Below are 12,500 nucleotides of genomic sequence, written 5' to 3'. Positions count from 1 at the left end.
CTGAAATACATGCTCTTTCACTGACATTTCACCGTCTCTGTAATAGCAGGATGGTGGCCCAGCAAGTGTCAGGGTAGGAGTTGTACTTGGCATTTCCTTTGTGTGGACCTTAGGCCTGACTTGTTCTAGCTGTCCCCAAATTTCCCTCCATTTTAATGGCCTCCACCGACTGGCTGTCCTGGATTGTTCCCAATGGCAGTGGGACCAGCTGTGTTGCCACCACCCTGGAATGGATTCTTAGTTGGGCCTCCCTGTGAACCAGAGGCTCACTATAATAGACTTGACTTTGGACAGCAAAGGATGACTCCTCCGGCCAGCCTTCTAATGTTGACTTTGTACCAGAACCCCCGAGATTTCCAGCCACACAGCAGTTCTGACCCACTTCTGTTTGGCTGAGCTGCAGGGGGCACTGTCTGCAACTCTGCCAGCATGAGCCTTGAGGGGAAATGAGCTCAGTTAAGTAGGCAGGTCCCAGTGAGGCTTTTCGCAACACCAGGAGCATGGAGAAAATATAGCCTCATATCTCTCTGCCCCATTTTCATCTCTGTCGGTGTTCTGGACAGAGGATCACACAGGGGGATGCTTTTGCTGCTGAGTTAAAAGGCTAGTTTCCCTCCAGCCAGGATGTGCTGTGTTTCTCTCTGCCTCTCTGTCTCACCCTCTGCTTCCACCCTCCCCTCAGGGCCCTTAGGACTCCACTCTGAATCCTACATATTGTCATGGCCTTGGTTCATGGAAGGGCAGGAACGTTTTATAACTTTGTTTTTTGAACTTCTGCTATCTTTCTTCTTCTTCTTTTCTTTTTCTTCTTCTTTTTTTTTTTTTTTTTTTGGAACAGAGCAGCACTTTCCAGAGGTGATGCTGGGGGAAGAATTTCTTAGCCTAAGTCTGGACCAGGTGTGCAGCTTGATATCCAGTGACAAGCTGACTGTTTCTTCAGAAGAGAAGGTATGATGTGGCCCCTTGGTGAAATAGGAGTCTCATGTGTGAGGTAGTCATGGGAGGGACTTATGGTTTAGTGAGACCTTTTCTGAGAGTTTATTTTTTGTCTCTTTTTTAAAAAAGGCCTTCTGATCATTGACCACTAACGTCACTTTCTGGACTCTTTGAAGAAGAAATAGTGGTGGTGGTGATGGTGGTGACAAAGCTGCATTCATTAGCTGAACATTTACAGTTTGCCAAGCACTTTGCTAAGTGCTTTATGTTCTTCTTTCCACTCATCCGTCATCACAGCCCTGTGTAGCAGGCTTTGCTGTTGTCCCCACATTACAGATGAGGAAGAGTGAGACTCTGGAATTAATTAGCTTATCCAAGGTCACTGCAGAGCTAGCATCTACCTGTCACCTGTTCTTAATCACTGTTCCACATGGCCTCTTGGGAGTATCATTGAGCATTTATGCCAGAGCAGACCTTTTGGGAATATTTATTCTAATAGGGGTTTGGAATTCTCTCTGATGATGAAACTGAAGCCCAGATAGCGATAGGAACTGCTGAAGGTCACACAGTTAGTCAGTGGCCCAGGGCTCTTGACACCCCATCTCCTAATTCATTGACCACACCCTTCCTTTGTGCTGGAAGCTTGACTTCTGCCCAGTGCTCTAGCTCACCTGTGACTGCTCATCTTTCCTACTTCCAGGCCCTGCCCCTCACTGACCCTCTGATTAAAGTATTCTCCCCATCCATCGTCACCTGGTTAAATTTCAAACCAGTTCAGATTCTGCTATTACCAGGAAGAATTTATTCCAGGAGATGTAATCTTTTGCACTGAAAGGAACATAAGCGTTAGTGTTGGTCAGCTGGGTTCAAATCTCATCTCTAGTATTTACAAATTACTTGTGTTACCTTTGGGTAAAATGTGTTGTTTCTATATCTGTTTCCTCATTTATAAAGTGAAGATACTAATAGAATGTATTCCATAGGGTGGCTGTGGAAATGAGATAAGGTTTGTAAAATGCCAGGTATCATATCTGGTACCTAGTAGGTGTCCCATCAGTGTTAGCTGAGTTGATTACTGATCTTGTATCTGGAATTAAGTCCTTTCTATTCTATGTTCCAAGATAACATTCACCTTGTTCTGCTTTTCATTGTACTTAGTTCTGATCTGGTCTTTCCTCCTTCCCTCAACTGTGAGTTTTTTGATGGCAGGGGTCACATTTTATTCATCTCTGTATCCTCAGAGATATGCAATACATGTTTCTCGAATTGTCCTAGTCCACTCTTAGTGTCCAAACTTGAGGTCCTTTCCCAAGGGAATGTTTCAGGAAAAGCCCTCGAAAAGGATTTTACATTGGAGATTAGACTGAGTCCAAAAGCATATGTCCAGAGAATGGGGTGAAGTCCACAAGCTCCTGCCTGTCATCTTGCAGAAGTTTGATCAAGAAGAAAAGGAGTTCAGGACTTCAGAGAAGGTGGCTGGCACAGCAATCTAGACTCTTCCTTAGGTTCAAGGAGCCCTCTGCTTCCATTAACTGGTGTGAAATAGCACCTTTGTAGAAAAAGAATGCCTCCTGCTAGGCCAAAGGCTCCTTCTTGTCCAGGCCTCAGCTACAGAGTTGACTCCCTCTCTTCTTGCCTGTTTAATGTCTTCTCTGGATTGTGCTACCAAATTGTCATAATTCAAAGGAATGAGCTACTTAATTGATTGGCTATGTGAATGTTGGGGCAGTTGGTCAGTTTGTGGCCTGCTTGAGCATGTTCTCAAGCGTAGTTTGAAAAAAATGGAAGCAGTCATAAAACAGCAGGATTTGGATCAACTTGGGGGTTGTTTGGGCTGAGAGGGGTGACCCTGCTACTTTGAATTCATGCTGGCTCCTCCTGCCCTGGGATCATAGTAAATTTTTTTCAGGTGAGGACTTATCTGCTTGCTGTGCCAGGGCAGGGATGGAGCAGGGTTGCTAGCAGGGAAAGGCAACTGGTTCCATGCTCGGCTTGATGCTCACTGGTTTTGACCTTGAGAAGTCACTGGTCTCTTTGAACCTTAGTCTCCTTACATGTAAAATGGGACTATAAGAGTACCTCCCTTATAAAGTTGTCATGAGGATTAGACATAATGGGTATAAAATAGCAAATACAGTGTTTGGCAGGTGCTCAAAAAGTGGCATTTGTCATTGTGATTACCATAATTTTGAGGCACCATTGAGAATGGTAAAATAAGCCATGAAGTTAATTGCATATTTCCAGAAACAAAGAAGCATGACATCCAATCTACACACTTAAAAATTGTCAGTAGCAGCTCTTACTGATTCATATGCTTACATATGAGTTTCTCATTCTGTAGAATCCGAGTTTGGAGAGTAGGAATTGTTCATATTAATGATGTTGTGTATCATTACTGGGTTCTCTGAAGTTTTGTGTAACTTGAGAGTTATGTGCTGCTTTTCAGAAAGAGGTTACTCTGATCTTTATTCCATTGATACCTTTAAGGCTGGCAGTATAATTTTGAGGCTTATGAAAGTATAATTGGGATTTGGCTTGCATTTTCTCTTTGGTAAACCCATAGTTTTATTTCTCCTGAATTGAGCACATGTTGCTGGAAGTTAAATGACTGGAAGCCTTTAACAATTAGATATTCATCATTTGGATGCTAGCCTTTTAGGCTTTGAAAATTCTGTCATCTGTTCCAGGAGATTTGATGATCTCTACTCCCTTTCATTATATTACATAACATAGGCAATCTCTGCCATGCACAGTAGCTTTTTCTTTCAATATTGCATTATAGGGAACCTATTGGAGTGCATTTGAAGTAATATCAGGGATCTTAATTTAAGCTAAAATTCAACTGCATTTAATGTTAACATTTGTGCAAAACCCAGCTGAGTCATTAATCAAATAACCAGTATTCAGCGAAATCCACACTTGAACAGCAATATTAGCTGTACCATGACTTTCCTCTTTGTCCACAGCAGACAGATTTCTTTCAACATATATTATAAAATACAGCCAGGTTTCAGATATTAAAATGTGAAGAAACTGTGTATCTTAAAATAGAGGAAATGTGGTATTTTAGTGTTATTGATGATAATCGCTGGGCCCAGGCAGTTTGGGATTTTGGAAGTATAGGTTCTACAGTCAGAGTGGCTGAGTTGGAGTCCTGGCTCCACTGCTTTGACAAGCTGAGTGACCTTGGGCAAGCTTTTTATCTCCCACCAGAATGTATGCACCAAATATAGTCATAGATTTTGTCTGTCTTAAGGTCACTGCTAGAGTGGTATTGGGTTCATAGTATACACACACAAAAATATTTGTTTGCCCTGACTGGGAATCAAACAGTGGCCTCCTGGTTCATGGGTCAATGCTCAACCACTGAGCGACACCCGCCTGGCTCAGCAATACTCTTTCCTTTTCTCCTTTCAGGAGAGAAAATCAGTAAGCACTGAAGAGTAGAATACCACAACATTATGATCGAAAAGCTACCTTGACTGCTCACTGTTCTCCAGTTACATTTCACACATCATTAAAAAAAATGTGGTGTTTGTATTGAAGTAAGTACATATACATGAACACATAAAAAGTACACAGCTCAACTTTTACAAAACTACATAACTAGCACCCAGATCAAGAAACAGAACCTCAGAACTTTCAGTCACTGCCCACCCCAAGAAGCATAACTACTATTTTGACTTCTCATAGATTAGTTTTTGCAGTTTTTAACTTCATACAAATGGAACACTGGTGTATATTATTAGTATATGTTTTTGTGCTGACTTCTTTTGCCCAGCATACTGTTTCACACATCATTTCTAATTCTTACAAGAACTCACAAGGCAGAAGAGGAAACTAAGGCATGTTAATAATAGATAACTTCATGGATTGAAGCTGATTGTGTCTGCTTCCCAGGTCCCAGCTCTTTATTAATGCACACCCACCCCGATGGGGAGGCAGAGGTGAGTGACACTTAGTCATTACTATTTAAGAGTTTGGTGGTCAGACAGACCCAAGACATATATCCATAATATGTGGCTAAGAGAAGTACTTGCTTGTAATCAGAGTTCTAGGAAAGCACCTGGAGTATGTTATTCCAGATGATTGTGTGGGGAAGGACTTAGTCCTAAACTTCGTTTGTTTTGAGCTAAACCTTGGAGAATGAGAGTAGGATTTTGGAAAGCTATTCAGGTTGAAGGATTGTAGGAAGTTTGGAAGAACATTGTACTTTTGGGTAAAGTAACCTGTGTGATGAGAATCAAGGGTCTTAGAGGGAGGCTGTTGGAAGATGAAGCTGAGAATGAAGTAGGGGGTCTGTGGAGAGGGTTAGGAGTGAGGACTTTATTCTCTAGGTCAGTGTTTACTGAACTGTGTGCTGCAAAACTACACTGCTGTGAGATGGTGTTGAGGTTAAAAAAGTTCTCAGTTAGATACGTTAGACAGTGGCTAAACAAAGGAACCAGGTTAAGAAACTGCAGGACTCGTCAGAACTTTTATATGTTAACGAACTTTGTAATCTCTAGAGAGGATTTGGGAGTGTGTATGTATGTATATGAAGTGTCCCCCAGGCTCTTTTGGTTCAAGGACCTCTTTACTGCAGAATGTCTCCTGTCCCTCGTATCCCAAGAGCACGTTATGAAGAACAGTCTTGAGGTCGCCTTTCTTTGGTTGTCCAAACACTCCACAATGTACTGCATCTGTTGATTTTCCTTTTGACAGTTTGTTTCATTAATGATTCATAATTTTTTATTGCGAGGCCACCTTCAGCTATAACCATGGGAGTCTGGGTTGCTCTGGGCTGTGGAAGTGCCCCTATAGGGCGTGTTTACTGGTTTAGAAATAGGGGGTATTTTTGGTATTATTTTTCGTCTTGAATATCCCCTTTTCCACCAGATAATGTTAGTTCAAATCCCACATCTGTATGTGACTTGAGCCTGGGATTCTGATTTCTTGAAGATGAAATTTCTTACCTCCAAAGCCACAGGAGATGGCCCTTCCCATAGCAGATGGATGGAAATCCAGTTCCAGTGTTACAGCTGGGGCAACTCGCAACCTGACGGCACACCAGTCCAGACATCAAAGCCACATCTGCATTGTACGGGCCTGTGAGCCATTTTGGTCTCAGCTTCCACTCAGCTCCCAGACTTGAATTCCTTTTTATTTAAAGCACTTGGGCATTTCTCTTTGCTTTTGAGTGTGGCTCAAATCTTCATTTTTTTTGTAAGAAGTCCAGTTTCATGTGTTTGGAGCTTTGGGCATTCTCCATCCCTGTGCCATGCTCCAGCCATTATCGGATTAGTGGCCCTGAAGTAATCTCTCAGCTTGTGGGCATTTCTGTCAAACCATGCGCTTCAGGGTCATGTGCTGGCTATAGGCAGCAGTGGAAACCTGAAAAGCAATCTCCAGGCAAAGCAATGCTGCTGTTTTTGTTTTGTCATCATTTTTGTTGTTTCTGTAAAGTCAGGTATTTGGCAGCGTGCTATTGTAGGAAGAAAACCATGCACATTCCTGCTTTGGTTAACTCACTCATTCTCTCAGTAAATATTTATTGAGTGCTTTCTATGTGGCAGATAGTGTGTTAGTCACAGGAGAGACATTGGTACACAGATACACACGAGGTCCCTGTCTTTGTGGAACTCATAATCTCTTGAGGGAGACAGATTTTATCAACTATGTACCCAAATAAATAATAGCTACAAACTGGGAATTGCACTATGGAGGAAGAGTACAGGGTGCTTTGAAAATGTGGACTGAAAGCCAGTGGTTCTAATTGCTGCCCTGTCACCCATTTGCTGGGTAACACTGGGCAGACCACTTTCTCACTCTCCACCTCACTTGGCCCCTTTGTGAGTGCCTCTGGCTGCTTCACTGGGTCATCGTGAGTCTGAAGTGAAGCAACTATAAGAAAGAGCTCTTCAGTGCCCTATAAAACCTCAAGATGCTGATGCTGTCAGAACCAAGAGTGCAACTAGCTAGGTTTTCTAGAATCCGGGAGCCTTCAGATCAGAAAATCTAGCCAATGGTAGGCTGGTAAATATTTAGCAACTGCCTCTGCAGAAAAATTCTAAAAGCCCTGATTTGTTTGCGGATTCATTTGCTAATTTCCATGTTGTAAATATTTCCACCAAGACTGGTTCCAAACGACGAGTGTGATGCCACTAAATGCTGGGCTGGAAAGAAATAGACAGGACGAGCTCCAGCCGCAGCACATCCTTGCTGCCAGCTGTCCCTGTGTTGTGTGTGACGGGGTGGGAGTGTAGTTAACATAACTCTTGTTAAGCTTTAGTTTAAGAAATAACAACAGAGAACCAAGATGGCGGCATAGGTAAACACCTGAAATTGCTGCCTCGCACAACCACTTCAAAAATACAGTGGGGCCTTGACTTACGAGTTTAATTCGTTCTGTGACGGAGCTCATAACTCAAATTACTCATATGTCAAATCATTAAAGTGAACGAGTGAGACGTGATGCTGGGCTGATGTGGCGTTCACTGTGACATTCGCTGCGCCAACTAGCGGTGGGGTATCTGAAGCTGGCTCGTAACCTGAATTTTAGCTCACAACTCAAAGCAAAAAATCAGCCGAGAGACGGCTCGTATCTCGAAAAACTCGTTAGTCAAGAACTCATAAGTCAAGGCCCCACTGTACAACTAAAAGACAAAACGGACGTCACCCAGAACCACAGGAAGGCTTGCTGAGTGGAAATTCTACAACTAGAAGGAAAGAGAAAAGCACACTGAGACTCAGAGGAGGTGTGGAAGTAAAGTGCAGAGGTACGGAGGTGCACGTGGAAAGGGCTGGCAACAGGACGCAGTTGTCTTTTTCAATTGGGAGGAAGGCACAAGCTCTCGACTGCTCTGAACTCCAGTTCTGGGCGAGTCTCTGGGGACATACGGGGAGAAACTGGACTGTCTGGCATCGGTTGGAACTCGAGGGTGGTTTTCTCTCAGAGGTGCTTGCAGCGATTACCGGGACACTTAGACCCGGGGCCTCTTAGGACAGGGCTGAGGATCAGCCATAGCTGTTTGCTCCACCCTGTTGGTTCCCTGAGACCCTGCCCCACCCACGCTGTGGGTAGAGGCTTTTGCATATGAAAGGCCTGGCCCTTTGCAATCTGAAAATTACCTAACAAACTGCAGCTGGGTCAGAGAGACCCAGAACTTCCAAAAGAAGGCCCAACGCCCCACAGCAGCTTGCATTGCTTCACAGCTGGGCCTCATCTGGGCACATCCAAACCCAAAACAAAGAAGAGGAATCTGCAGATCTCTCCATAGCTCCTGCTGGGTAGCCTCAGGCAGAAGCTAAATTAGCACCTCCTTAGAGATCCAAGCGCCAGTGTACCCAGTGGTCAGAGTGGGACCATCCAGATTACAACTTCTCAGATCCATAAGGAAGACATTCAGGGGGCAGACTCAGTGAGCACCAAAGCCCCAATGAAGCAAGTCTTGCCCCTAAGGGTGTCTCCAGCACAGAAGTTCTCCCACTGTAGACACAGCTGATTCTCACAGCCAATTGGCCTGGAGGTCAATTCCTCCCAGTGATACCTACAACAATCAAGGCTTAACTACAACAAGACTGTGCACAAAGCCCACAAAGGGGTGCACCAAGAGTGTCCACCTCAGGTAATTGGGGAGGCTGAGCCACTGGGCCCTATAGGACAACTAGCACAGAAAGCCACTCTATCAACACAGGGAAGCATAAAAAATGTGGAGACAAAGAAATAGGTTACAAATGACAGAAATGGAGGAATGCAAACTACTGGATATAGAGTTCAAAACCATGGTTATAAGGTTTTTCAAGAATTTTCTAGAAACTGCCGATAAATTTAGTGAGACCCTCAATAAATCTAGAGAGACCCTCGAGGTTATGAAAAAGGACCAACTAGAAATTAAGCATACGTTGACTGAAATAAAGAATATTATACAGAGTTCCAACAGCAGACTAGAGGATCGCAAGAATCAAGTCAAAGATTTGAAATACGAAGAAGCAAAAAAACACCCAACCGGAAAAACAAAAAGAAAAAAGAATCCAAAAATATGAAGATAGTGTAAGGAGCCTCTGGGACAACTTTAAGCGTATCAACATCCGGATTATAGGGGTGCCAGAAGAAGAGAGAGAGCAGGATATTGAAAACCTATTTGAAGAAATAATGACAGAAAACGTCCCCTACCTGGTGAAAGAAATAGACTTACAAGTCCAGGAAGCACAGAGAACCCCAAACAAAAGGAATCCAAAGAGGACCACACCAAGACACATCTTAATTAAAATGCCAAGAGCAAAAGACAAAGAGAGAATCTTAAAAGTAGCAAGAGAAAAATAGTTAGTTACCTACAAGGGAGTACCCATACGACTGTCAGCTGATTTCTCAACAGAAACTTTGCAGGCCAGAAGGGAGTGGCAAGAAATATTCAAAGTGATGAATAGCAAGAACCTACAACCAAGATTACTTTACCCAGCAAAGCTATCATTCAGAATTGAAGGTCAGATAAAGAGCTTCACAGATAAGAAAAAGCTAAAGGAGTTCATCACCACCAAACCAGTATTATATGAAATGCTGAAAGGTATCCTTTAAGAAGAGGAGGAAGAAGAAAAAGGTAAAGATACAAATTATGAACAACAAATACACATCTATCAACAAGTGAATCTAAAAATCAAGTGAATAAATAATCGAATGAACAGAATAAACTGGTGAATATAATAGAATCAGGGGCATAGAAAGGGAGTGGACTGACTATTCTCAGTGGGGAAAAGGGTGTAGGGTGCGGGAAGAGACTGGACAAAAATTGTACACCTATGGATGAGGACAGTTTGTGTGTTCGGGGGGTAAGAGCAGAGGGTGGGGTGGGAACCGAGTGGAGGGAAGCTATGGGGCAAAAAAAGAGGAACAACTGTAATAATCCGAACAATAAAGATTTAATAAAAATTAAAAAAAAGAAACAACAACAGAAATCTGACAGAACCATTCTTGTGTCTAGAAGTGCTGTCTTCTTGATTTAAAATCATGTCAGTGGGTGTGGTAGATGCTACTGGCTCAATGCCTAGGAAAGAAAGATTACCTAGAGGGGGTGTCCCGGGAGGGCGTAGAGGGTGTGATTAGTTAGGATTATGGGTTTAGGAATGTAGTTTCCCAACTCAACAGTCTGCCTAGGTTTTTCAGCGAATTGTGCCTTTGAGATGCAATACTGCATACTGTTAGAATTTGGATTTTGGAGCTAGAGGTGAATTCACATCCCAGATTCACTGCTTCCTGGCAGTGTGACCTTGGACGAGTTGCCAACCTCTGTGAGGCTATTTCTTCATCTATAAAATGTGAATGATGATACCTACATCACTGGGTTTGGGTGGATTAAATGTGATCACGCATGTAAAATGCCTAGCACTGTGTCTGTTAATGATCAAGTTAGTCCTTCTCAAATCTTTTTTTTTTTTTTTAATATTTTATTGATTTTTTTTACAGAGAGGAAGGGAGAGTGATAGAGAGTTAGAAACATCGATGAGAGAGAAACATCGATCAGCTGCCTCCTGCACACCCCGCACTGGGGATGTGCCCGCAACCCAGGTACATGCCCTTGACCGGAATCAAACCTGGGACCCTTCAGTCCGCAGGCCGACGCTCCATCCACTGAGCCAAACCGGTTAGGGCAGTCCTTCTCAAATCTTGAGTAACCAATTAGGTGCATGTGTGGAACCACGTTTTTTCTCTGATGTTGTCAAAATTAGCTTCTTTTCCCCTGTTTTGTGTTTTGCCAAGTCACTCCCCTGCCTGTTTTAACTTGAGTTGCCTTTCTTGATTCTCAGAGCCATTTTGAAAGCAGGGGTAAGTGCCCCAGGCTCCCTGCAGTACTTGCGGGGTGCAGGTCCTGTCCGGTGTGCCTGGAGGAGAGGTTGTAGGAAGATCAGTCCGTCTGGTGTTCTCTGGCCAAGCTGGTGCTTACTCAGAGGTGTAGTGAGCAGGGGATGATAAAATCCGATTTTCTCCATCTCCTCCCACAATGCAGTCTTGTAACACTTAATTAATTGGTTTTGAATACGAAGCAGGGAGAAAATGATGCTATTTTTTTGTTTAAAAGTGAAACCCTAAGCTTGCCTTGTGGCAGCTGATTATTTCATCATGGGACCATGGAAAGTATTTTCATCTGAGCACACATCACCCTGTTCCATGACTGAAGCCACAGATTTTTATATAAAGAGCCAGAGAGTAAATATTTTAGGCTTTGTGGGCCATAGAGTCTCAATTTAGCTCTGCTGTTGTAGTGCGAAAGCAGCCACAGACAGAACACAAACGAATGAGTGTGGCTGTGCTCCAGCAAAATCTTATTTACGCAAACAGGTGGCAGGCTGGCAGGCTGAATGGGCCTGTTGGCTTTTGTCTGCCAACCGCTGTTGCAGGCGTTGGAGAGGCAGCGAGAACAATGGCAAGAGCATGTGCACTGGAGCCGGGTACGTGCAGACCCCAGCTCTGCTAATTTCTGCTTTGCACTTGGGTGAGTCCCTTAATAAGGGGCAGGAGTATCGGCTCATTGGGCTTTCATGAGAATCCAGGGAGATGGTGTCTCTGAAGAATGGGGCGCAGGGCTGGCACTTGGTGAATATCAGCTGCTATTACTTGTTCCCCCTTGACTTGGCTAGTCCCCTGATTTGGGGTGTGTGTGTGTGAGGCGGGGAGGGTGGGTGGGGACTGTTGGGAATGATTTTAGGCACATTGAAGGCTAATGCTACTTGGAAGTTTATTTGCTTGTTTATTTTTCTAGCATGAGGTCTAAATGAAAAAAAAAATATGTGGCCTTCTCTAGCTGCTGAGAAGGTCATTGGTGTTGCCCAGTGCTGTAGCTTTCACAGCTGAGTAGGTAAACAGTGCAGCTAAGTGGAACCAGTTGGACAAGTCAAGCCAAAAATAAAGATAAGGTTAAATATCGACTTCATTAGACTCAGCTTGCTTTTCAGCTTTTATAACAAAGACTAAGCTGGTTGATGGGGAAGGGCGTGACCAGTAAATGCCACCTACTCAAGGACTTGCAGTTCATTCTTTAGCAAAGCTTTCCCAAACAGCCACCTGCTCTGTGCCTGGCAGGGTGCTAGGCTCACTCTCATCCTGCAAGAGCACACAGTCTAGTAAAGGGGAGTAGAAGGATAATCCCAGCACAGGCAGAGGGGAACTGTGGTTGCTCACTACCTAACCCAGCAATGCCAGATTTCTCCAGCTTTCTCTGGTCTGTGTCCTGGCTCTGCCCTCTCCACCAAGATTCCCGCCCCCACCTCCCAGTCCTGCCCTTTGCTCCAGCCTGGGCAGGTTCCATGGCCTCCTTACATTCTGAACTCATTTGTCCATTCATTCATTAACAAAGTATTTGTGTGTGTATTATGTGCCAGCAAATAAGACAAGGTCCCTGTTCTCACAGATCTTAAGGGCTAGTTGAAGAAATACAATCTTTCATAAAATAATGCTATGGGAGTGAGCAATATTGCTCTATGACGGTTAATAATTTTTTAAAAAAGAACTAGACAAGGAGGATTTCCATGGACGTATCTGTGTATGTTTGTGCATATATGGGTTATTTTATACATATCTGGGAGCAAAA

The 12,500-nt window shown here is 43.6% G+C and overlaps 1 protein-coding gene across 1 annotated transcript in view; it reads left to right on the top strand.

The window, feature by feature from the left end:
* The window catches only part of KLHL3 (kelch like family member 3), a 108,490-nt gene that overhangs the window by 57,098 nt on the left and 38,892 nt on the right, over positions 1-12,500 (top strand). The window contains exon 6 of the mRNA XM_081090975.1: positions 839-948. Coding sequence (XP_080947101.1) covers positions 839-948 — 110 coding nt within the window. The remainder of the gene's footprint in view (positions 1-838; positions 949-12,500) is intronic.

Source organism: Myotis nattereri (genome assembly GCF_964212035.1).
Source record: "Myotis nattereri genome assembly, chromosome: 5".
NCBI classification, from domain to species: Eukaryota; Metazoa; Chordata; class Mammalia; order Chiroptera; family Vespertilionidae; genus Myotis; species Myotis nattereri.
Note: the sequence above shows the minus strand (reverse complement) of the source record. Positions and strands in the feature narration are given on the sequence as shown.